Source organism: Hemitrygon akajei, chromosome 29, assembly GCF_048418815.1.
Source record: "Hemitrygon akajei chromosome 29, sHemAka1.3, whole genome shotgun sequence".
Classification (NCBI taxonomy): Eukaryota; Metazoa; Chordata; class Chondrichthyes; order Myliobatiformes; family Dasyatidae; genus Hemitrygon; species Hemitrygon akajei.
Genome location: NC_133152.1, coordinates 21,204,330 through 21,231,458, shown reverse-complemented (window position 1 = coordinate 21,231,458; position 27,129 = coordinate 21,204,330). Strand labels below are relative to the sequence as shown.

The window sequence follows — 27,129 nt, the reverse complement described above, 5'->3', positions numbered from 1 at the left end:
TGACACTGATCAAACGAAAAAAGACTTGTCTCAGTGAAAACAGATCTCTACAAAGTGATATACATTAATTACAAAATATGAAATACTTGATTGTATAAGTGTTCACCCCTGTTAACCTGACACACCAAATTATTACTGGTGTAGCTAATTGGTTTTAAGAAGTCACATAGTTTGTTAAATGGAGATCTGTTTTTGGAGACCCGTGTGCAGTCAGGGTGTTTCAATTGATTGTATTAAAAGTATACCGTATCTGGATGGTCCAACTGCTGGTGAGTTAGTATCCTGGCAAAAACTACACCATGAAGACAAAAGAACACTCCAAGCAATTCCGCAAAAAGGTTATTGAAAAGCACAAGTCAGGAGATGGATACAAGAAAATTTCCAAGTCACTGAATAACCCTTGGAGTACAATCATCAAGAAATTGAAAGAATATGGCACCACAGTAAATATGCATAGTGCAGGCTGTCCTCAAAACCTGAGTAACCGTGCAAGAAGGGGAATAGTAAGGGAGGCCACCAAGAGACCCATGACAGCTGTGGAGGAGTTACAAGCTTCAGTGGCTGAGATGGGAAAGACTGTGCATACAACAATTGTGCCCAGATGCTTCACCTGTCACAGCTTACTGGGAGAATGGCGAAGAGAAAGCAACTTTTGGGGGGGGGGGGGGGGGGGGGAACTCACATGAAATATCAGCTAGATTTTGCCAGAAGGTACGTGGGAGACTCTGAAGTCACTTGGAAGAAGATTCTATGGTCTGATGAAACAAAATTGAGCTGTTTGACCATCAGACTAAACCATTATATTTGGCATAGGCCAAACACCGCACAACATCAAAAAACACCATCCTTACTGTGAAGCATGATGTGACTGCATCATGCTGTGGGGATGCTTCACTGCACCAGGCCCTTGAAGGCTTGTGAAGGTAAAAGGTAAAATTAATACAGGGAAATCCTGGAGAAAAACCTGATGCAGTCTACAAGAGAACTGTGACTTGGGAGAAGATTTGCTTTCCAGCAAGACAATGACCCCAAGCATAAAGCCAAAGTGATACCGGAATGGCTTAAAGACAACCAAGTTAATGTCCTGGAGTGGCCAAGTCAGTGTCCAGACCTCAATTCAATTGAGAATTTGTGGCTGGACTTGAAATGGGCAATTCACTCAATCTGACAGAACTTGAGCTGTTTCGTAAATAAGAATGGGGGAAAAGTTAGTGTCCTGATATGCAAAGCTGATATAGAGCCCTATCCACACAGACTCAAGGCTGTAATTGCGGCCGAAGGTGCATCTACTAAATACTGATTTGAAAGGGGTGAGTAATTATGCAATCAATTAGTTTGTTGAATAGTTGTAATAAATTACAATTTGTTAGAGGTTTGTTTTCGCTTTGACACAAGACTCATTCCTGTTGATCAAAAAAGCCAAATCAAATCCACTGTGATTCAATGTGGTAAAAAAAAGAAAACTTCCAAGGTGGGTGAATACTTTTTATAGGCATTGTATCACCCATTAGGGTCTCTTTTACCCTCGCTGTTTCTTAACTCTACACTCAAAGATTCTACATATTCTGATCCTATGTCGTTTCTTTTGATGGATTTGATTTCATTTTTTTTTATCAACAAAACCATCCCACACTCTTTGTACCCTTGCCTGTCCTTTTGATACAATGTGTATCCCTGGTTGTTAAGCTCCTGACTATAATCTTCTTTCAGCCACAATTTAGTGATGCCCACACCGTCATACCTGCCAATCTCTAACTGTGCTGCAAGCTCATCAACCTTGTTACATGTACTGCACGCAGTCAAGTATAACACATTCAGTCTTGTATTCACTTCCCCTTTCAAGTCTGTCTTCATATTGCTGTTTGTAAACTTCAACTTTGTTTTATTCTTTATTCTGGAGTCTTCAATAACCTTTCTTGCACTCTCTTTCCTTTTCAATATTTTATCTGTACTTTTCCAGGCTGTTCAACCAACTTTTAGTTTGAAGTCCTGCTCATAGCTCTTGTGCGATTTGCGTGGATCTTGGTCCCAGCATGGTTCAGATAGAGTTCGTCTCATTGTAACAACTCCCTCTTCCCCAAAGTGGTGCCAGTTTTCTATGATTTCAAACCCACTTCTCTGACACCAATCTTTGGCGCTCTGATCTTATTAACACTATGGCAGTTTGCACGTGGCTCAGTTAATGACCCAGATAGTATCACCTTTTGGATTCTGTATTTTTGTTTGGTCCCAAGCTGCTCAAATTCAGCAGAACCTCTTTCATTGTTCTTCCTACGTTGGTGGTATCCACAATGATGACGACAACTGGATTTTTTTCCCCTCCCATTCCAGATTTCTGTGCAGGTCAGATGAGATGTCCCGAACCACAGTACCAGGCAGTCTTCTAGATTATCTATGCTTGCAGAGGAGCATTGTGTCTATTCCACTGACTAGGCTGTCCCTAATTACAACCACATCTCTCTTTTGCCTCTTGAAAGGCTTCCTGATCCATGGTGCACAATTTTGTTGCTCAGGTTTCTCACTCTCACCCTCTCGGTGGGCAACAATTTCAGACCTATTGAACAAGCTCATGGGCTGAGGCTCCTTCTGCACTACCTCTAGGATCCTCCTACCTGCCTCAATCTCAGTCATACTCTCTTGTTCCTGGCTGCAGTGTGAATTTGAAGTGAGACTAATGGTGAGACTGTCTCCTGAAAAACTCTGTCCAGTAAACCGCGCCCCCCCCACCCAATGTATTGCAGTATTTGAAGCTCAGGTTATAGTTCATCAACTTGAAGCCTGGAGTTCCATGATTAACCAACACTTGCTGCATATATGGTCACCAGGAATCACAGAGAGTTCCACCAGCTCCAGCTCCCATGTCATGCAGCTCCCATGTCATGTCACCTTATCCTGCACCCCTATTTTATTTAATTTGTTATAATTTGGTATCTGTTATCTACTCTATAACAAAATAAATCTTGCCTGTTCTTACCTGCCACTCACCTGTGCATCCTTGTTTAAGCCTCTCAAGCCGTAGCCTTAGATTTTAGACTAATCCTTTAGCCCACACACGTAATTGCCTATACAAAATAGCCTCCTGGACCTTTCAACTTTTAGGACTTGTAAGAAGGAGAATTTAATGGACTGGGGCAAGGAGAATTTATCATTCAAAATGAAATCTAAATTTCTTTTTCATCACCATGACAGAGATCTGAATGTTTGGGCATTAGAAATACACTCAGTAGCCCCTTTCTAGGTATCTCCTGTACCTAATAAAATGGTCATTGAGTGCATGTTCATGGTCTTCTGCTGCTGTAGCTCATCCATTTCAAGATTTGATGTGCTGTGTGTTCAGAGATGCTCTTTTGCACACCAAATAACCACTAACATGTTTTTTTGAGTTCCTGTTGGTTCCCTGTCAGCTTGAACCACTCTGGCCATTCTCCTCTAACCTTTCTCATTAACGGGGCATGTTTGCCCACAGAACTGCTGCTCATTAGATGCTTCCTTTTTATCACACTATTCTGTAAACTCTAGAGACTGCTGTGCGTGGAAAATCCCAGGAGATCTGCAGTTTCTGAGATACTCAAACCATTACATCTGGTACCAATAATCATTCTGCTGTCAAAGTCACTTAGATCACATTTCTTCCCCATTCTGATGTTTGGTCTGAACAACTGAGCCTCTTGACCATGTCTGCATGCTTTTATGCTTTGGGTTGCTGCCATATGATTGGCACTATCATATTAGCACTTTTAACAAGAAGGTGGCCACTGCGTGTAGTGTTAATGACTGCCAAGTGTGAACCATAGAAAATTCTTGGCCCTCTACCCTTATATATGTCTGTCAAGGACTTGATGTCATTCACCAATATTGTGTCTAGGAAATTGTAGCTAGGAAATACGTGTTGAATACATGTTTCTGTGCAATTTCTTGACCCACTATCTGTGATGAATTATAGCTTAGCTAAGTGGAGAGCCAGGGTCTTCTTGTACCTTCTGCTAGCAATGCTCTTACTTTTTGTCAAAATAATAGTATCAAGTTTTTGGAGCAAGTAAGTGATTCAGTCTCACCATTCAGTGCTGTAGGAATGTTGGATTAGTACAGGTAGCAAATTTTGAATGACATGACATATCAAACCAACGAGGTAATATTATGTCTGCTTATATTTATGCAAACGATCCATTAATTAAAAATGTGGGCTCAAATACTTTCTTGACCACTATGTTTAAAAAAAAAACCCATAAGAATTCAGCTCATATTTTTGTTTGTGGAATACTGCTTTATGCATAATGACTCATCTTTGCTAAACTTGCGTCACTGAGTAATGAGTTTTGAATCTTTTTCAGGATGCATATAAATGGTATATAAGACACAAGTTGGAAAAGCAAAATCTGCAGATGTAGGAGTTACCTTTCTAAAGCTGATGAATGCCAAGTGGATTTGTTCCTTTCTCTCTCAGATTAATGCTCCCTACATCAAGGGTATGATGTTTTCTGGTTCAAAGCAGTTCTGCACTTTGAGCCCATGTATGCTTTGAGCTGCACTGAACTGAATGGCCTGTTGGAATATTAAGCAGGTCAGGCAGTGTTTGTAGAAAAAGCAGTTAACATTTCAGTTTGATGAAAAGCAGTGATGCAGCAGTTAAATTATCACACTAGCAATCAAGAAGTAATCACTAACACTCCAAGAACCTCTGTTCAAATCCTACCAATAGAAATGTAGAATTTGCATTCAGTTAATAATCTGGAATTTTAGATTAGTTATAACAATTTGTCTTAGTGATGACCACAAAAAATAGTAGATTGTTGACAGAATCAGCTTATCTACTAATGTCTTTCTGGACAAGATATCTGGCATCCTGATCAGGTCTGGCCTACATGAGTCTAGACCCAATTCACAGTTGACTGTAAGTATATTAATGAAATGGCATGGCAAGCCACTTAACTACTATGCTTAAACAGAGGAGGAAAATTAGTGAACCACTTGACAGCGACCTAGGTATCTAATTTGCATAGGGCAAAGTTGCTCCCAGGGTTGTCCTGGCGTCTAAACCTTGAGAGCTGTCCACATACTAGTCAGGCTTTTGCTCAATATAGTCTCTCACTCAGAATGATACTTCAGACTCAATTAGCTAGACTTCTCTATTGTAATTGCTAAGTACTTTTTGTACCAAGTACTTCCTGTCCCACTCACAGGACAATTTCACTTCCACCTGGATTACAGATAGGAAGAAATAGCTCTTGGAAGTCCTCAGTATGATTCCACACATCATGAAAATCTGTTGGTATCAGGCCAAACACAGACAAGGAAATCTCTTGACCACCATCTACCATAAATCTTTTAGTTGATTAGTTAGTGTTACTCCTTATTGAACAACACTTGGAAGGCATATTGAAAGTGACAAAGGCACAGATGTACTCAGGGTGGGGAGATTTCAATGCTCAGCACTCATCAATGTCACCATCATCCACTCAAGTCCGTAGACTACTGCATTTTGTTAGACTTCTTCTGACTCCGCCTCCTGAAAGGACTCCATTCTCTCATTTCTTCCATCTCTGTAAACCATGGTTTCTTCTCTTACCAGAGCTCTTGACTACATTTTATCTATTTCCCATACTTCTGGAGAGAGAAAGAACATTTCCTGGTCCTTGCTTTCCATACTATCAGCCTTTGCCTTCAATCCTTCACAATTTTTACAGGTTTCTTTCTTTATTAGACATATTACCCTACTCTCCCCTTTCAACATTTTGAAACAATCATTCCCTTTTCCATTCTTTGTATTTTTCTGTCCCTGACTACCATTATCCATTGTATCACTTTTTCCCACAGCACTGCAGAAGATGTGGTATTGTTTCACTTCTTCCCTTCCGATCATCCCTGGGTCTAAACAGCCTTTACAGATAATATTCACTTGCATTTTTCTAATCTAGTGTACTGCATTCAGTTTTCTCAACGTCACCTCATGGAGGAACTAAATGTAGGTTTGGTGTTTGATTTGTGAAACAACTGCACTTAGTCCACAGGAGTGACCCTAAACTTCTGATTGTTGACCACTTCAGTTCATCATCCCATTCCTACACTGACTTCTCTGTCCATGGCTCCTGCTCTGTTACAAGAGCTAACACAAGTTCAAGGAACACCACTTCATCTTTTGTATGGGCACGTTGCAACCTGTAAGGTTCTATATTGAATTCTTCAACTTGAGGCAACTTGCTCTTTCTGTCTATCAGGACTGATTTTTTTTTTTTGCCTCCCATCTCATTTTTAAAATTTGTGTATTACTGTCTGTTGGGCATATCCCAGTAGCCTGCACTATAGAATTTAATAAAATTAACAACACATTACAGAGTCAAAGGAGATTAACTTCCATTTTTTTCACTCAGAGAAATTTGCTTTGTTTCATTCATTGGTCTCTCCCCATTTCCTCTGCTCCCTGAATAACTTTCTTGGTTCTGATGAAGGATTCCAAACGTGCAACATTAACTGTTTCTCTTTTCACGTATGTTCTCTGTCTTTCCCCTGCACCTTCTATTTTCAGTTCAGATTTCCAGCAACAGCATTTTGTCACGTACTCTTGATGGCATAAGTTAGCAATCCTCAATCTACTCCACTTGCTTTGACAAGTAAAATGATCAAGAAGTGCAATGCAACCCAGGGCAAATTTGCTGTGTATTCTCTGCACAGCCCTAACCATTCATTCCCACAGCCAATGGCACTCGGTGGCAAAGTATATTCCATTAGCTTGCTCTGGGTACTCTGACAGTTCCCTAAACTGCAACATCTAACACCCGTAAGAGAGAATCTGCAGATGCTGGAAATCTGAGCAACACGCACAAAATGCTGGAGGAACTCAGCAGCCAGGCAGCATCTTTAGAAAAAAGTACTTTTTTTCATAAATGCTGCCTGGCCTGCTGAGTTCTTCCAGCTTTTTGTGAATTGAATTGAATTGACTTATTTCTTACATTCTTCACAAGGGTAAAAATCTTTGTTGCGTCCTTGTCTAGATGTGCAAAGTGCAATCATAATAATTTAGAATAAATAGAAGTCATTGTAACATAGAAATACACTCAAATCAGCATGAGTTAATCAGTCTGATGGCCTGGTGGAAGAAGCTGTCCCAGAGCCTGTTAGTCCTGGCTTTTATGCTGTGGCAATGTTTCCCAGATGGTAGCAGCTAGAATAGATTATGGTCAGGGTGACTGAGGTCCCCAATGATCAACCAGGCCCTTTTTTCACACCTGTCTTTCTAAATGTTCTGAATCATGGGAAGTTCACAACTACGCACGCGCTGGGCTGTCCGCTGGGCTGGGCACCACTCTCTACAGAATCCTACGAATAAGGGAGGTACAGTTCCCATACCAGGTAGTGATGCAGCCAGTCAGAATGTTCTCAGTTGTGCATCTGTAGAAAGTTCGTAGGATTTGGGGGCCCATACCAAACTTCCTCAACTGTCTGAAGTGAAAGAGGTGCTGTTTTGCCTTTTTCATCACACATGGTGTGTACACACCATGTGAGGTCCTCAGTGATGTGGATGCCAAGGAACTTAAAGCTATTTACCCTCTCAACCCCAGATCTATTGATATCAATAGGAGTTAGCCCATGTCCATTCCTCCTGTAATCCACAACCAGCTCCTTTGTTTTTGCAACAATGAGGGAGAGGTTGCTTTCTTGACACCACTGTGTCAGAGAGATGACTTCTTTGTAGGCCACCTCATTATTGTTTGAGATTAGGCAAATCAATGTCATCTCGTCAACAAATTTAATTAGCAGATTAGAGCTGTGGATGGCGACACAGTTGTGGGTATACAGGGAGTAAAGGAGGGGTTTTAGTACACAGTTCTGAGGGGTTCCTGTGTTTGAGAGTTAGAGGGGTGGAGGTGAGGGAGCCCACTCTTACCACCTGCTGGTGATCTGACAGGAAGTCCAGGATCCAGCTGCACAAGGCAGGGTCAAGGCCGAGGTCTCTGAGTTTCCTGTTGAGCCTAAATGGAATTATGTTGAATGCTGAGCCGCTAGTCCAAGACAGCATTTTCACATAAGCATGTGTTACATCTAACACCCAGTACGTTTTAGCCCAATTAAGCGGCTGTCCCAATTAGCCAGTTTCATGGAAATAGTTAAAAAGGTATAAAAAAAAAACAAAATGAATAACAAGTTATATATTAAATGAAATGGAGAACAAATTACAACACTACCAATACTACTGTGGTACTATAAAACTCTATTATTGGCTATCAATGCAAGTATTTATCTTTGTTGTGTTCTTTTGACTGTAAATGAACAAAATCAGCGCAGACACCTAGTTCAGATAATGGACTGCCTATTGATGAATGCATCTTCCAAATCTTCATTTCCCTTGTAACATTTAAGATGATTGTTGATACCTTCAAATTCTTTCTAGTTCCTAGTTTGTTGAAATAATGAAATAATCTCGTTTTCATTTCTGGCTGTTTCTGGCACCTCCAAGCCTCAATGTTTGAAACTGCAGTGAGCAAAACAGTTCTGAATTGTCTTACTGCTTATGTTTTCACCAAACATCACTACTTTTTGAACACAAGCACACACAACTGATGCTATTTAAAAACCACTTGCTTGATCACAGTGTTGTGTCTAACAGCCACACAAATCCATGTGACTGACACTTGTTAGAAGCTGTTTGGCAACAGTCTCCTGTCCCAATTAAGAGGCATAGTGTCCTAAATAAACTAAGGGAATCTCAGCTATTTTCTGAATTAGTTTTTGTTTTTTAAGAATTGTGCTGAATAAGTGGCTGCCATGATTAACTGATGGCCCAATTACCTGGAATCCACTTAGATTGTTCCTCCATCATTATTGCTGGATCTAAATCCTAGAGCTGCATCTTCATCAGTATCGTGAGAGAAACTGCAGCAGTTCAGAAAGATTCAACACCACTTTCTCAAGAATTAGCTGTGAGCAATAAGTTCTGGCCTTGCCAGTAATGGCCGAAGCCAGAAAAATGGCAGGAAGAAAGGGATGCAGGACTTTATTTGAATTCTAGACCTATAGAACTCTAATAAGCAACATTGTTAAATTAACAGTTTCTGTGTAGATGTTAAGATGTTATGAATTATAGAATTGGTTTGAAAGAAGTTTAACGATCTCCCTCCAAATAGCTATTATCGAGAGAACCAGTTGCTCTAAATTCTTCATGTTGTGATGTAGTAGTAGCAATCTTTAGATTTGGTCTGAAAATTGAATTAATAGTGTTTTAAAATTTGGCTCTGAATTTATTCTATATTGCTATTGAAATGTCTTCCAGTATCTTCTATTCCATTCAAAATCACAAGGTTTATATTGCATTTTTAATGAAGCAACTGTGCTTAACTGAAGTATCATATATCATAACTAACTATTTCAAGATTTTGAACTGGGGGAAGAAGCTGTTTCCTAGTCTAACAGACCTCGTTCTTGTACTGTGGTTCCTTCTGCCCAATGGTAGGAGGTCAAAGAGATTTTGGGATGGACAGGAGGGGTCCTTGACAATGCTGAGGATTCTGCAAATGCAGCACTTCTGGTATGTATCCTGGATGGAGGAGAAGAGAGACCCTGACGATTCTCTCAGCAGTCCTCATTATCTGTTGTAGGGTTTTGTGGTCAGATTCCTTGCAATTCCTACAGCAGATGGTGATACAGCTGGTCAGGACACTCTCAATTGTGCTCCAGCAGAATATAGTAAGAAGGGCGGTAAGGGGTCTTGCATGCCCAGTCTCCTCAGGAGTGGAGGTACAGCTCTGCTTTCTTGACTAAAGAGGTGGTGTTAGGGACTAGGTAAGATTATCTGCGATGCGCACTCCAAGAAGCTTGGTGCTTCTGACCTCTCTCCACGGAGGGACTGTGGATGCGCAATAGGGGTGGGCATCTGTACTTCCCTGAAGTCCGCAATCATCACTTTAGTCTTGTCCACATTGAGATATAAGTTGTGTTCCCATCAGTCCATAAGCCACTCTACATTCTCTCTGTTTGCTGACTCATTGTTGCTGATGAGGTCAGCCACTGCTGTGTCATCAGGGAACTTACTGATATGGTGAGAGCTGGATCTAGCAGTACAGTTGCGTGTCAGTAGTGTGAACAGCAGCAGACTGAGCACACAGCCCTGGGGGCACTGGTGCTCAGCGTGACGGAGCAAGCTAGTAATGTTGCTGCTAACATGGACTGTCTGAGGTCTCTCCACCAAGAAGTTCAAGATCCGGTTACAGAGGGAGGTGTTTAAACACAACAAGGACTGTTGTTAGAATGATAATTCGTGTGTTAGAATTATCCCCAAATTGCACTTTTAGCATATGGATTCATTGGAAGTTGGTTCCATACTGCTCTGTTTGGATTGGGGATATTGGAAATTCAGTAGCTAAATTAGTTTAATACTCTCTTGACTTTAGACGGTCTGTAGTTTGGACTAGGGAGGGAAAATTGCTTATGTTAATTACTGTAGTAATAGAAAGTATGAGCCTATCCTTGATGGGTACTGCATCCAAGTGAACATTAAGTTGTTTTAGTGTTTTGTTATGTTTTGGGAAAATAAATAAAGAGCTGTGTCCAGTGCTTATGAACTTACACCAATTTGACATGAGTCCCCAAATCCTCAGGACTTTCTACAGGGGCTCCATTGAGAGCATCCTGGCTGGCTGTGTCACCACCTGGTATGGGAACTGTACTATCCTCAGTCACAGGGCACTGCAGAGAGTGGAGCAGACAGCCCAGTGCGTCTGTGGATGTGAACTTCCCTCTATTCAAGACATTTACAGTAGCAGGTGCATAAAAAGGGTCTGGAGGATCATCAGGATCTCCAGCCACCCCAACCACAAACTCTTTCAGCTGTTTCCGTCTGGCAAACAGTACCGCAGCTTTAAGACCAACAGCCTACAGGATAGCTTATTTCGCTAGGCCATTAGATTTATCAAAACACATTGATCTGATTGCAAATCTGACTGTACGCAAAACAATTATGTATACAATCTTGGTGTTTTGGGCAATATCCTTCCACGTTTCCCTTCCTTATTGCTTGTACATAACGATGGAGACACAATGTGAAGATTTTTACTCCCTCATGTTGTGGCTCAGGAGAAGCTTGTGGCTCAGACATGAGCTGCTTGTTGCAATATTCAGAATGAAACTGAAGAGCATCAAGAAAACCAACATACCAGCAAAGTTTGATGTTAGACCATAAGATATAGGATGCTGTGGAGGTGAAGAACAGGATGGATTAAACCTGGTAGAGAGAAAGCCAGAAGAACTATGGATAGAAGAAAGGAGCATTATACAAGAGGTGGCAACAAAAATATTGCAAACAAAAAGAAGACCAGTAAAGCAAAATAGCTTTTTGTGGAGGCTGTACAAGTGGCTGAGCAGCGAAGAGAAGTGAAGGCCAATGGAGATTGGAACAAATACCTCCAACTGAACGCAAAGTTCAAGAAGATAACAATTGGGAGAATGAGAAATCTATTCAAGAAGATTTCATGCAAAAATTAGTATATTAAAAGACAAAGGAGGGAAGGGCCTTACAGAAGCAGAAGACTTTAAAAAGTAATGGCAGGAATACACAGAAGAATTGTACAGGAAAGATCCCAACAGCGAAGACAAGAGCAATGACTCCCTCATCGATCTTGAGCCCGACATTCAGGAAGGTGAAGTTGAATGGGTGATAGAAAACATTGCCAATAATAAGGCTGCAGGATTTGATAGGATTCCAGTTAAATTGTTTAAAACTTTGATCTGGAAAACCCAACAATGGCCTTTAGACTGGAAAAGATTTGTTTATATCCCAATTCCCGAGAAGGGAAATGTAAAGGAATATTCAAATTACCAAACAGTTTCACTAATTTCACATGCTAGCAAGGTAATGCTAAAGGTCATGCAAACAAGACTCCAGCAATATACGGAATGAGAACTGCCAGGTGTACAAGCTATCACAAAGTACACTGCAGATGCTGTGGTCAAATCAAGACGTACAAAAAAGCTGGATGAACTCAGCAGGTCGGGCAGCATCCGTTGAAAGGAGCAGTCAACGTTTCGGCCCGAGACCCTTTGTCAGGACTGAAGAAGGAGGGGGCAGGGGCCCTATAAAGAAGGTGGGGGGAGGGTGGAAGGTGCCAGGTGAAAAACCAATCAGAGGAAAGATCAAGGGGTGGGGGAGGCGAAGCAGGGAGGGGATAGGCAGGAGAGGTGAAGAAAGAATCTAAGGGGAAAGCATTATGGGTAGTAAAAGAAGGCAGAATCATGAGAGAGGTGATAGGCAGCTAGAAGAGGAGACAGAGTGAAAGTGGAATGGGGGAAGGGAGAGGGAAGGAATTACCGGAAGTTGGAGAATTCGATGAATTTCTTCCAGATAATATTATTGAGAACACCCTTGCCTGCACAAGTCGAGTCTTTGTATGTAGAAATAAATTCCTGTTTCGGAGGATCTTCTCTAAATCCTCCATGGCTGCTTTGCCAGGAGCAATTCTTTGTTGGATTTCTTGACTGCTTACTGCTTCGGTGTTAATCATTGATCCAAGTTGAAACTGTCAGTCACTTCAATTTCCTCTCCATTGAGATTGAAATTGCTCGTGCTGCCAGTCTGTTAAACGTAGTCAGGAATATTGATTTCCTCAACTGGTTGCAAATAACCAGTTTGTATTTTTCCCACGTGATTAAGTTATTATTTGATTGTTTATATGCTTGCTTTCCCATCAGTCATGATTAGATATTTTTGATGTTTAAAGGACTCGTGTGTCCTTGTACACAAATTACCGGATTACAAGAAATATAGTGTGAGGTAGAAGATCAGGTGTGAACTTGATGAATGGCAAAGTAGGCTCAAAAGGCCAGTTGGCCAACTCCCATTTCTTGTGTTCTTACATGCTTTGTTAGGTACTCCATTCAGGTAGACCCTAGTTGTAGTACTTGATGTGGTAAGAATTGAACAAAGCAAATATTGTTCTAGCAATGCCACCTGCCTTTCAAAAGACTAAACATCCTACCTTTATTGTTTGTTTCATGGATGGAGCTCCAGTTGTTTTGGTTATCAAAATGCTAATCTTTGGAAGACTTCCACTTGGCTGCAGTTGCTGCTGAAAAAGCGATGCAAATCAAGTGTTTCACTTCTTTATAACATTTCTCAAGAAAAATTAGCAACTTGCCAAAACAGGGAAATGTGCCTGACTTGGTGTTCCTCTGTTCTGGGGACTCAGCCTTAATAGAGGAACATTCATTTAGAATAGAGATGAGGAATTTCTTGAGGCAGAAGGTAGTGAATCTGTGGAATTCATTGCCATGGATGGCCGTGGAGGCCAAGTCATTGAGTATATTTCAAGTGGAGGTGATGGGTTCTTAATTAGACAAGGTATCAAAGATTATGGGAAAAAGGCAGGAGAATGGAGTTTAGAGGGATAGCAAATCAGCCACGAATGAATAGCAGAGCAGACTTACTGGACTGAATGGCCTAATTCTACTCTGTCTTGTGGGTTTTAATTTAATACTGTGTTTTTTAAGGTTAACTCCCAAAATCTATTATGCTTCAAAAGGTTTTAAGACCTTAAAGTAATAAAAGTTTATAACCCAGACATTTTAGTATTATCTAAATTCTCTGGAATTGTGATGTGTTGAAAGTGGGGTGCTTAACATCAGGCCTAGTAATGTCAAAATGTAGTTGACTCTTTGAGTTTGCCTTTCGCCTGGCTGCAGGAACCATTTGATGTCTAGGAAGTCTGAAATTATTAATCCAGGAAAATAAAAATATAAAGACAATATGGAGAAAACCTGTTTAAGTTCATATAGAACAACTGGCCTGCCAGGCTGTTGAAGAATCCTATTAGACAATCTAGTATTGGAGCTTAAGACTTTGAGTATGTGCAGGGCATGGATGAATGGAGCAAATGAAAACCCTTTTTAAAAACAGTTTATCGAATTATTTTGTGACCAAGAAAAACTACATCTTCTGCCTTTTTGCCACATTTGAATTTGTTCTGTGAGTTAGAGTTTTACAAAAAAGTACTGGTGAAGCAACAGCCAGAAAAATGCAGTTTTGGTCTCTCTATGGAAGGAAGGATATATTGGTATTGGTAACAATCTAAAAGAGATTAATTAAGCTAATTGATTGGAAAGTTTGTCCAACCACTTGCAACTATCCAGAGGTTTGTGGAGGCTGTATAATGGGGGAGGTGGTTGGTGTTATTAAAAGTGGAAGTAAATAAATCTTGCAAGATCGGGGATTGGTAGTTCTATGGAACTGGCAAAGGAGAAGAGATGAGGCCTGAGGCAATTAGCTATGATCGTATGAATGGCAGGGGAAACTTCTAAGGGGCAGCGTGTACTGCTCCTATTTTCTGGCGTGCTTCATTTATTAAGGCACATCCATTTCTGTGGACTGTGTTGGTTATGTGCTTTTCATTTTCCTAATTGCATTTCAATTGCCATAAATATCCTAATTATGCAGGTAATTTACTTGTTAACTCTTAATCAGTATGCTGTGTTGAAATTTGTTCCTTTGACATTAGGGTAAAATGAGTAGTGTTATCTCTTGGATGTTGGGCATCTGTTTCTGTGAGATTCAATTACAGTTTGAATAAACTGAAAAATATCTCCCTTTTCTCTATTAGTACAAAATAATTTAAGAACTATCTGAATTGGATTTCTGAAGGAAATGGTTCTGCACTGCACAATCTTGAGTTAGTGATCTAGAAAGTGGCAAATGTATGAGATGTCAAATGCTCTCAGCACGTCCTACATTGACAAAAGCTAAATCTGCTTGCTGTTCAACTCCAGCACTTTAAAAAAAATCATTGAGAGATTTTTCTTGTGTTGTTTAGCAATGCTGTGCTGACTTATTGTACTGGAAGGAGGACAAGAAAAAAAATACAGTTAGCAAGTGGTCTGTATTGTACATCAAAGTCAATTTACTCAGCAAAAAGAGTGTAGGTACCTGTGATTTAACCCGATAAAAGTAGGGTTACAATTTAAAACTGTGATAATCTGGCACCCTTAGGCCTTTTGGTGTCAGTCTGGTAGATTTTTCAGGTTTTTGGATGATATATTTTGGATGAGCCTTAACATATCACCATTATTTAAACATACAGTATAATAAATTTTTCAGTGAACCTATTGACATTAAATGGAGCGGGAAATGTGTGAACACTCCAGACTCCAGTTCTGGCAGCAAACATACACATATTCCTAACTTCTAATGCCCCATACTTTGACTCTTTTTGTTGGCTGGGCCCCCTTGTTCTCTGAATTTCTGGCTCTTTACCTCATTTGCGCTTGTATTAGCCATTGCCACCCTGGGAGGGAAAAAGCGCTGGTTGTCCATTTTATCTATTATTATCTTACACACCTCTATAAAGTCACCTCTGATCCTCCTGTGCTCCAAATAGAAAAGCCCCATTTGGCTCAGCCTTTCCTCTTAAGTCATGCTGTCTTATCCAGGCAGCGTCGTAATAAATTTCTGCACCCTGTGTAAAGCTTCCACATACTTGCTATATTGAGGTGATCCAGAACTGAACACAGTACTCCAAGAGTGGCCAAACCAGAGTTTTATCAAGCTGCAGCATTACATGGTGCTTCATGAACTCTGTTCACCAACTAATAAAGGCCAACACACCATTGCTTTTATAACCACTATATCAAATTACATGGCAGCTTTGAGGGAGATATAGACATGGACCCCAGGATCCTTCTGTTCCTTCACACTCCTTAAGAACCCTGTTGTCTGCCTTCAAGTTTTGATCTCCCAAAGCGCATCACTTCATACTTATCCAGATTAAATCTCATCTGCCACTTCCTAGTCCTGCTCTGCATTCTGTCAATGGCTCATAGTAACCTACGACAACCTTCTACACTATCCAAAATACCAACTTTTATGTCATCTGCAAATGTAACAACTTACACTTCCAGTTCCCCATTCAAGTCATTTATAAAAATCAAAGAGCAGGGGCTCCTGTGGAACATCACTTGTCATGGACCTCCAGGCAGAATGCACTCCACTTATTCATATTCATACTGTGTGCAAGCCAATTCTGAATCCACGCAGCCAAGTTTCCCTGGATCTCATACCTCCTGACTTTTTAAATAAGTCTACCATGGGAACCAAATGCCTACTAAAATCCATATACGCCACATCCACTGTTCTACCTTCGTCAATTTGTTTAGTCAGTACTTTGAAGAATTCCATCAAGTTCATAAGGTATGACGTACCCCTCACAAAGCAATGCCCACTATCCCTAATCAGATTGTGCTTCTCCAAATGCTTGTAAATCCTGTCTCAAAGAATCCCTTCCTGTGATTTACCCACCACAGATGTAAGACTCACTGGTCTATTATTCCCAGGATTAGTTCTGTTACCTTTTTTTTGAACAAGGGAATAACATTAGCCACCTTGCAGTCTTCTGGCAGGTGCCAAGTAGTGCTGCAAAGATCATTGCAGAGGGTGCAGCAGTCTCTTTCCTCGCTTCCCATAGTAACGAGGTTTATCCCTTCTAGCCCCTGCTCTTATCTAGCCTAGTGATTTTACAGTGTCCATCACATCCTCTTAATATCAACATGTTCTTGCATATTGACCTATTCTATCCTGACCTTTCATCCATCAAGGGCCTTCTCTTTGGAGAATACTGAAGCTAGGTAATCAATTGTTAATGAATATAATCCATAAATTTTCTAAATAATAAACATACACAACCATTACCTTGAAACATTTTAGAGCTTTACTGTGTTTCAAATTACAAACTAATACTCAGTTACTATTATGAACTACGGGGAAAGTGTTGCCTCAAAAATATCACAGCAGTACTGTGATTTCAAATTTGTTGTTTCTGAGAAAGTTAAGACTGGTTCAATTAAGACATTCACTCATGTTGAACCATGTGCTTAGAAACGAAGAATTTAAAGAACTGTCAATTGTTGACAATTCTCCTTTGAATTCTTGTTGACATGGTTGGAACATTAAAAGCTTCGAGTGCTGACTGTGAATGTGGATTTAGTCTTAGGAATTCAATCAAGTTAAAATCCAGAAACAGACTAGAAATGGAACATTTAGGTGATCTATTTAGGACTAAAGCATATTTAATCTAACTGTGAAATTAATCTGTACAGCATTTATAGACAACGTATTTGTAATTAAGACAGACCAGAAAAAGTTCATGAAACGTGAAAAATTTTCTACGTTGTACTGTATTTCATTACACCCTTCAATTAATAAAGAAAATCAAAAGTATGTAATTTTTCAAATTTCATTCAAAATATTCACTGTATGAATATTATGTTATTTTTCTGGTGTTAAATAAATAAATAAATTTCCTGCTTGGAGCAATGGCTGGTCCATACAGCTCTAGGAAAAGAAAGTAGAGGGAATGTTGCAGCCTTGTCTGATCCTCGCTTCCTGAACCTTACGTATGCTTCCTACTTCCTCTTGACTAGATGTTCCACTTCTCTTGTCAACCATGGTTCCTTCACCCTACCATCCCTTCCTAAATGGGAAAACCCTATCCAGATCCCCATATAAGTGCTCTCTAAACAGCTTCCACATCTCCATTAACATCTGAGTACGTTCCTGCCTAATAGTATCAAATTCACCCCTCCCCCCACTTCCCCAGTTAAATACTTACCCATAACATTTTCTCCTCTCCCTATCTAAGGCTATGCTGAAGAGGTTCCTGACAATTGTTGATGAATGAAATGCTTTTCCTTTTTTCAAAAAAAAGGGTGCAGAATTGCAAGGCTCTGGTGCCACGTGCACATTTTCAAAACTATTCCCTTCAGCTTTCAGATTTGGGTGTGTATGAGGTATAGTGTGATGTCAGGTACATTGGTATTTTTTGTGTACTATTCTTTCTGGGTGACACTTTGTACATACATAAAGGCATCAAAGACGATGTCATAAATTTCTCAATATTGAGTAGGTTTCATGTCTTGTCTGGTTGATTCTAGCTTTACTTCCTTACAAACATTTGGCTTATTGGGTCTTCAAAGACTTCTATTCATCTGTTGGGGGGATAGGGTGGGGTGGCAATAGCAACTGAGGGAAGAGCTTGCTTTATGAGTTATAATTAATTGGGTGGGAAAGTGAAATTAACTCATTTTAAAAAAATTGCATAGCACATTGACGTCTGAGTCAATAAAGTATAATGTTGCCCATGGATAAAAAGAAATGTCATCTTAATACCTTTTTTTACTTCCATGTGAATTACTTTTATCACCCTGAGAGTTGAACTTTTTTGCTCCTTTCTAGTCTCTAGTTTTGTCTGAAGTCTAGTTCCTTTGTTATCCACATCCTTATTAATTTTGGAATGTTTCTCAGATGATTACATTCAGAATCATCTCCATTTATAATTAATTTGTGACTTGCTCGATCTGCTTCTGCAAACCTCTCAATGTTAGTCACTGTAACCTTTCAGTTAATTCCCTATTCTTATCCAGAGGTGGGGCATTTACGCATTTCTGTCCATTTTCTGAAATATTTTTGCCCTTTCTGCTGAGCTATTTATCCTTGCTCAAAAAAATTCCTTTCTGCAGTACCCCTTGTCTTGGTCACCTCTCACAAAACGTTGAATTACTTATATTTTTGTATAATTCTAAATGCATATGCCTGACCTGCTGAGTTCATAAAGCATTTGTAATGTGGATTCACCTGCTGGCTCCTGCTCCTCCCCCACCTGTACTTTACTTTCTACCTCCTTTTCTTTTCAGTCCTGAGTGAAGGGTCTCAGCCTAAATCACCATCTGTTCATATTCCTGCACAGATGCTGCCTGATCTGCTGAGTTCCTCCAGCATTTTATGTGTGTAGGTATTAATGCTATTTTTTATTTTCCAGGTTTTTGTCCTTTGTACTTGTTGTAACAATATTTTTTGACCATCTCTACTTTTCTGTGCTCCCTCGCCTCCATTTTCTAGTTGGTGATTAGTTTATTATTATCATAAGTACTGAGATACAATGAAAGCTTTTCTTTCCATGCCACCCGGACCGATCATTTCATACATAAGTTTGCCTGTAACAAATAAATTTACTTGTGTGTAAAATTCTTTCAGTCATTTGCTGCTTTAAAAAATCAGTGTGAGCATGAGCAGAACAGAGTATAGCTTTTATAAAGGGTAACCTTGCTGAATTATTAAAGTTGTGAAAAGCAAAACTACCATAACACTTGAGGGTTAACTACCATAAGCACTAGTTCCTTTTTCACTTGAGGGTTAATTGTTGGGTGGATGGAAACTTGTGTTGAAGAACTGGGGAAGAAAAAGTAGACTTCAATTCGAACACTGGCTTTTCCTCCAAAACATAATTCCAAGATTTCCCGATTAATTTATCTTGACATATTTACAAAAAAAGTTCTCCAACTTGATGGTATGAACATTGATCTCTCTAACTTCTGCCAGTTTCTCCCCACTCCCTTTTCTCTTTTTCCATTCCCCATTTTTTTGAGTGTGTTGTTTAATAAACTCCATCATAATCACTCTAATCATTGTGGCAATTTGATATAGTTGCTAGGCATATTCGTTTCTGGCTGTGTGGAAGGATGAACACCTGAAACTATATAAAACATTGTCCATGGTGTTTTTGTTCTGTGGTAGGTTGGCTTATCCATGACCAACAAGATCAGTTAGTGAAGGTATCAGATTCAGGGAAGGGAGACATAAATTAGCTTGATAAAGCAGCAACTTGTAACAGTTTTAAATTCAGAGGAGAAGCAGGTTATGAAGAGGGAAGGGATGGGTGGGTGGGGAAGAAAATAGTTGGTATGGAATGTAAAAACTGACACTAAAGCTTCTAAAGATATGCAAAGTGGGGAAAAAAAGCTAGTGAAAATGAATATTTAAACAGAACAGTGGTGCAGCTTAATAGACCTGCTGTCTCTATCTCAGTGATGTGAGTGTCTGTGTGGAGTGTGTACATTCTTCCCTTGATCCTGTGGATTTTCACTGGGTGCTCTGGTTTCCTTCCACATATTAAAGAAACAGAATCAGGTTTAATATCACTGGCATATGTCATGAAATTTGCTGTCAAATGTAATACATAATGGGAAAACGTGAATTACAGTAAGTATATAGTTATTAAATAGTTAAATAATTAGTACAAAAATTGAAATTAAAAGTAGTGAGGTAGTGTTCATCGGTTCAATGTCCATTCGGAAATCGGATGTGAAAGGAAGAAGCTGTTCCAGAATTGAATGTATGCCTTAAAGGTGTCCTGGATACTATGGAGGCTAGTGCCCAGGATGGGGCTGATTAAGTTTACAACTCTCTGCAGCTTACTTTGATCCTGTGCAGTTGCCCTCCCAACCACCCCCCCTGCACCCATACTGGACAGTGACGTAGCCAGTTAGAACGCTCTCCACCCTACAACTGTAGAAATTCAAGAGTGTTTTAGATGGCATATCAAATCTTTTCAAACTCCTAATGAAATATAGCCACTGTCATGCCTTCTTTGTATCTGCATCGATATATTGGGCTCAGGTTGAATACTCAGAGATACTGACACCCAGGGCTTGAAATTGCTCACTCTTTCCACTTCTGATCCCTCTATGAGGAATTTCCTTGTCTTATCCTTTCTGAAGTCCACAGTCAATTCTTTGGTCTTACTGATGTGAATGCAAGGTTATTGCTGTGACATCACTCAACTAGCTGATGTATCTCACACCTGTACACCCTCCCATAAAGACCATTCACATTCTGAAATCCTGCCTACAATGTTTGTATTGTCAGCAAATTTATAGCTGGTATTTGAGCTATGCCTAGCCATGGGTGTAGAGCAATGCGTTAAGGTGTGCAGCTTGTAAGATTCGCAGTAAATTGATCTTTGTGTGTAGGTTGGATCTGGCTGGAATTGATATAAATAAAGTGGTTTAGGGTAGAATGAGTATATTTTAAAAATCAGCGCTTGATGGTTGGTATGGACTTGGGACAAAATGCCTGTTCCCATGCTATGTCTAAGACAAATGTAGGCCCCTCACAGACAGAAACAGTGGAATTTATAAAAGGGATCAGAGAAATGGCGGTCTGAATGACCAAATATTTTGGTTCTGTTTTCATAAAAGGAAGATGCAAATGACCTTCCAGGAATGTTAGGGTAAGGAGTAGTAGTAGTGAGGAAGAAATAAAAATTATTCAGAAGTTATAGGGAAACTGATGAAATGAAAAGCTAATAAATTCCAGTTTGTATCTCTGAGAACAAAGGATGTAGCCCTAGAAGCGGTGAATGTGCTGGTAGCCATTTTCCAAAATTCTTTGTATTTTCACATACCACTGTTTTGGAGGGTAGCTAAGGTAACTTCACTATTATAGGAGGGAGAAAATAAAATTATTGTCTGGTTTGCCTAATATCTGTAATGGGAAAAATGTGAGGGGTCCTATGTAAAAGATATAATAAGATGTAAAGAGCTGGGGAAGTGATGACCCCTTCCTGTTAGACTGTTTGAGGTAACTTATTTTTGATTCTTTCTTACTTCTCTTCTAATATTTGTATATTTGGATATCTGTACACTTGTAATGCTACTGTGACACTAATTTCCTTTGGGATCAATAAAATAGCTATCCATCTATAGCAGAACATTTGGAAGTCAGTGACAGGGTCAAAGTCAACATGGATTTGTAAAAGAGAAACTATGCTCTTCTACTTTGAAGTTCTTGATTGATGTAACTAGTAAAGTGAATGGGAGAGAACCAATGGATCTTGTATATTTAAACTTTCAGAAGGTTTTGGACATGGACCCACGTAACAGTTAAGTGAAAGCACATAGGATAGGGGTCAGGTTGGCCATCAGGAAGCAAAGACTGGAGTAAATGGTCTCTTTTTGGAGTGGTAGGCAATGATTAGTAACACTGTAGGGCTATTTATGAAATTAATGATTTAGATCTGGGAATTAAATGTAATATCTCTGCAGATTACACAAAGTTAGATGCATTTTTGAGCTGTGCGGTTGATGCCAAGAGACTCCAGGATGATTTGCATAGGTTGAGTGGTTGGGCAACACACGGCAATTGCAGTACAGCGTGGATAAATGAGAAGTTATCCACTTCAGTGGCAAAGCGAGGAAAGCAGTTTATTATCTGAACAGCGAAAGGTGGATTTTCAGAGAGATTTGGGTGAGGGGGATTTGAAGTCAGGTTATTAAATGTGTTGAGGCATTGGGTATAGTTCTTAAAACAATAGAGATAAAAGGATATGGGAGAAAGCAGGAAGAGATGACTGAATTTGGATGTTCAGCCATGATTGTATTGAATGGTAAGACTGGCTCAAATGGATGAATGGCCAACTCCAATTTTCTTTAATTTCTTTGAGCCCAGTGTGAGTGTAGAAAGTTAAAGACCAGGATCAGATCAATAGTGGAAGAAAGGATAACCATTATGATCAATAACACAATACTTGCAGGGTTACAGTGGACAAGACAGACCACACAGGAAGATAAACTGAAAATGAATTGGATGACCATTTGAACCATGAAAAATACCCTTTATACTTTAATATTGCAATCAAAATTTGTACTTGTGACATGTTAAGTTATAAATGTGGCTAACCTGAAATACTGACACTTTACCTCAGTGGGGTGGGTGGCGGAAAAGTTAATATTACAGTAGTGGGGATCAGATAAAAACTTGCATGACTCTTTCTCTATTGCACTAAAAGATTATGCTTAACAACTGTTAGGATATCCAGCTGTTGCATTTCTAGCTATCCAGTTTTTCCATTTATAGCCAAGATTTTTTTAAGGTAGGAAAGCCCAATGAAAAAAATTCTTCATTATATTAAATGTAATGCAAAGCTAAGGTTAATTTTACTGAAGTGAATTGTGTTTGAATGTATTTCTTGAACAGAATTATAACCATCTCTTTTATTCTTCTAGAATAAAACAACTTTCTGTTTGCGGTGAATTGAGAGTCTGGGAATTATCTGCAGTGTGGTTTCTTTGTTGAGAGAGGAAGATCTGACTGTGTGGATTACAAATTAATTTGGGAGCTGGTGAAGAAGACATTCAGCACAATGACGTCAGAGCTGGAGAGCAGCCTGACGTCCATGGATTGGCTGCCACAGCTGACGATGAGGGCAGCCATTCAGAAAGCTGATGCTGCTCAGAATGTGGCTGGTGGCGGGGTTACAAAGAAGACCTCCCTTCTGGATCCAAACACTACTCTGGACCAGGATGCTCAGAACAAAGATGGCAAACCACCATACAGTTATGCCAGTCTCATTACCTTTGCTATTAACAGCTCCCCAAAAAAGAAGATGACACTTAGTGAGATCTATCAGTGGATCTGTGACAACTTTCCCTATTACAGAGAAGCTGGCAGTGGTTGGAAGGTGAGAATGTTATATTGCCTGAGTGCTGTCAAAGAAATTATTGCCGGAGAAATAAAACATATCTGACTTGAATATTCAGTTTATTGGTGGCAAGAGATAGCTGTACTGGTGGCTGTTATAATTTCAAATGTGTTACACTGAACTGGAGAGAAAGAAGATTTGAATGGAGCCTGGCACTTTTGTCTCACGGGTGGTAAATGTATGAACTAATGTTACTTATGGATAAGAATTTGCTTTGTTGTGCTCCTTCTCAGATGGCTGGCCTGCCATTAACTTCCTTGATATTTGGGCTGACATTTGTAAGATACTAGACACAGTAGTCCTGTAAATTGCCACACTTTGAGGTGAAAATTGCTTCCTCCTCTCAAACAAAGACATGTTAAATTGTGAGAAGATTTGAAGTCCACTTTACTCATGCAATTATGCTTGCAATTAAATAATTTTAATGAAGAACATTGCCCTAATTTTAGATATTGTAGAATTAACAGCAGTTTGATTTTATGTAGTACTTGTGTTTTCAAATGTTGCAAAATATTTTGAGCAAATGCATTTAGAAAGAAACAGTGCATGGAAGCAAAGAAATTTACACCTTGAAGGTGACCAAAGGTTTGGACAAAGATTAGTTTTAAAAGAGTAAAACAGTCAAGAAATAGATTTAAAATTGCTAATGACTGGTCAGTTTTGTCTGTGGTTCAACCTGGGTTGAACTTGATCTTTGACCTTGAGTATCATCTTCAGCAGCCTATTTCACTTTAAATGTTTTGGTTTTAAAGTTATTGTTCTTTGTTTCTGATGATGAATTAGAGTTCAACTTTATTTCGAAAATGAGCGACAACTCTAAGAGAAAATGCAAGGAGTAGTACCAACCACTAATCCTGACAACATTTTTGAGCCTTCAAAAGCTTTTGACTCAATTAACTGGGGGTGACTTGCCACATTCTCCTCAAATTTTGCATGTCCAGAGAAATCCATCTTAAGTTTGCTTTCATGCAAGCCGTTGGATATGCAACAGACCAAACAAATCTCCTTGAAGACTAGTGTCAATCAAAACAGTGTCAGTGGTACAATAGTTATTCCAGCTGTCACAGTGCAATGTAGCACGTTGCCTCCAACAGACTTTGTGGAGCTACTTTTCAAAACTGATTGAAAACTATTCAATCTATCTAACTATCCAAATTCAAGGTATCCCACCTCAGTTGTTGAGCTGCAATATATAGACATTATTTGCGTTTATGTTCATTGGCAGGCATTTCCTAGCCATCATGGACTTCTTCAGTGAAGAGGAACTCTAAGTTGAGCAGCAAGTTTGGGGGTGGGATATAGGGAGGAGAAAGAGGAATTGTCAACTTTTGGGTTGAAGCCCTTCATCAGACCAAACATAATTAGTGAATTACCTCTGAATGATGATGTGTGAATTGTTTATTTCCCTCCATAGATACTGCCTGACCCATTGATTTTCTCTAACATTTTGTGTGCATTGCTCAAGATTTACATCTGCAGAATCTCTTCTGTGTAGAAAATGAAGGCATCTCGCCCCCTTCCCTCTCAGTCCTGAATAAGGGTCTCAGCCCGAAACGTCAACTGTTTACTCTTTTTCATAGATGCTGACTGACCTGCTTGAGTTCCTCCAGAATTTTTGTGTTTGTTTTGCTTTGGATTTCCAGCATATGTAGATTTAGATATGTAGATATGGAGACGGATAGTGTGGTAGGTCATTTGTTGCTCCAGACTCCAGCACTTCTGGTTTTGTGTCTCAGTGAAGAAAAAGCAAAGATAGATCTTGCACTCAATAGCAGCAAGGGAGGGGTTTTCTACAAACCTGCTCTCCACTGTTTGACACCACCCTCTGCCAGTAAAGGTTCCAATGAGCCTTTGTCAAATATAAACCATATTTCGGGAACCACTGCTGAAGGTAAATGGTGAAATTCTCCTTTGCCATTGGGATTTCAAAGCTCATCACATTAATGCTGATAAAAGGACTCTGCCTGAAATGTTGACTATTCAGTTTCTGTGCATAGATGCTTTCTGACCTGCTGAATTATTGAGATACAATGTGGAATAGGCCCATCAAACCACACCACCCAGCAATACCCCAATTTAATCCTAGCCTAATCATTGGGCAATTTACAATGACCAATTAACCTACCAACCAGTACATCTTTGGACTGTGGGAGGAAACCAGAGCACTTCCTCCAGCAGTATATGTGTGGCTCACATTTTTGATCACTGTCCTCCTAAATGTGTTTTAGATCTGGACTCCCTATAGCAGGCATATCAAAACACCAAGAAAGGTACCACTGTCTGTTCAAAAACCTACAAATCCACTGGGAGGATAAGCAAACCGATGTTGGCATTCTTTCCCAGCTAACATCTGCAGCCTCGTGGGCTTAATTACACTCAGTCATCTGCATTCGACAGACCCACTGTTTTTATACATGGCTGCAGTATACTGAAATGTTCTCTTCCTAGGATGATGGTTGGACTAGAGTGGGTATTAGGCAGTCAGAAGGGGGAAAAAATCAGTGATGTGCTAAATCAGCTACTTTTAAGGAAAAAATTGCAATATTGTCATTGATAAGTGCGTCATCATCAGTCCTGAAGCTCGGAATTTGCCTCCCTGGATTATCAGAATTGAGGCTTCAATTTTGGTGAAAGCACAGAAGAATCAGGTGATTTGCCTGCTCCACCATTTGAATATGGCTGATTTATTTTTCCCCCAACCCAATTCTCTTGCCTTCTTCTCGGTCTGTTCGAAAGGGACATACTTCTATTTTGAGGCTGCGCCCTCTTCTGGTTTTAGATTCTTCCACAATTGGAACCATTGTGTGTGTCCGTCCACTCTTTAGGCCTTTCAATATTTGGTAGGTTTCAGTGAGACCTCATTGTTCTAAACTTCAGCAAGTTTAGGCCCAGAGTCATCAGATGCTCCTCGTATGTAAATTATTTCACTCCCAGGCTTGTTCTTGTAAACATCATCTTTGATTCACATTTGAGTCACTTCCTCTTTAACTCCAAGGGATGATTTACAACTATGTGAGAGTAATCAAGATGTTTTGGTGTAACATTTTAACCAGCTAACAGGCTCCTATTTTAGTTAAATGTAATCTCATTGTGTTGTTCTTTCTCCTGACAAAGGCTTTGGTATGTTTTTTTTCCTCGGCACTCCCATGAAAAGTTCACAAATCCCATAAAGGGGGAGAAAAGGTGATTTTGATCTCTTAATTTGCAAATGTATTTGAATATACAATGGTTAGCAGAGATAGGAGGCTTTCTTTCCATATCTGGCTTTAGCATTATTTTTGGTTACCTTAAAAATGATAGCAATTTGGCAAGAGACTAGCATCCAGCAGGGCTATTGTAAAACAATAAGTGTTTTTCATTCTAACCATTTGGGTCCTTAGACAATGTCATGCAAATTAGGTTAATCAAAGTTGTGCCTCATTTGATCTTGATGATTGCAATTTGCAAAAAGCTAAGTGAATGCTAAGGCTTATTCACTTGTTACCAAGTGTGAGGCTAAGGATGCATACCTGTTTCCTGGATGATTCTTAGGAATCCAGTTAACGTTGTATAGAGGATGTCATTTTATGTTTTTGTTTCCCCAAAATAACTTTCTCAACCAAAAGATAAAGAATAATTGTAATGGTACCTTTGAACTCCAGCCTCTGGAATACTCACCAGTTGCAGAAGGACTTGAGTATGCAAGTGGACCGTCCTGCTCAAGGGTGTCAGCCCAAAACGTTAACTTTTTAATCATTTCCATAGATGCTGTTTGACCTGTTGAGTTCCTCCAGCATTTTGTATGTATTACTACGGTATCTTCTGCCTGATGGTAGGGGGTCAAAGAGATTGTTGGACAGATGGG

The 27,129-nt window shown here is 39.7% G+C and overlaps 1 protein-coding gene across 1 annotated transcript in view; it reads left to right on the top strand.

Moving 5' to 3' along the window:
* foxj3 (forkhead box J3) overlaps window positions 1-27,129 on the top strand; it is a 144,728-nt gene that overhangs the window by 36,291 nt on the left and 81,308 nt on the right. Inside the window, 1 exon segment of the mRNA XM_073031797.1 lies at window positions 22,810-23,264. Coding sequence (XP_072887898.1) covers window positions 22,947-23,264 — 318 coding nt within the window. The 5' untranslated portion in view covers window positions 22,810-22,946.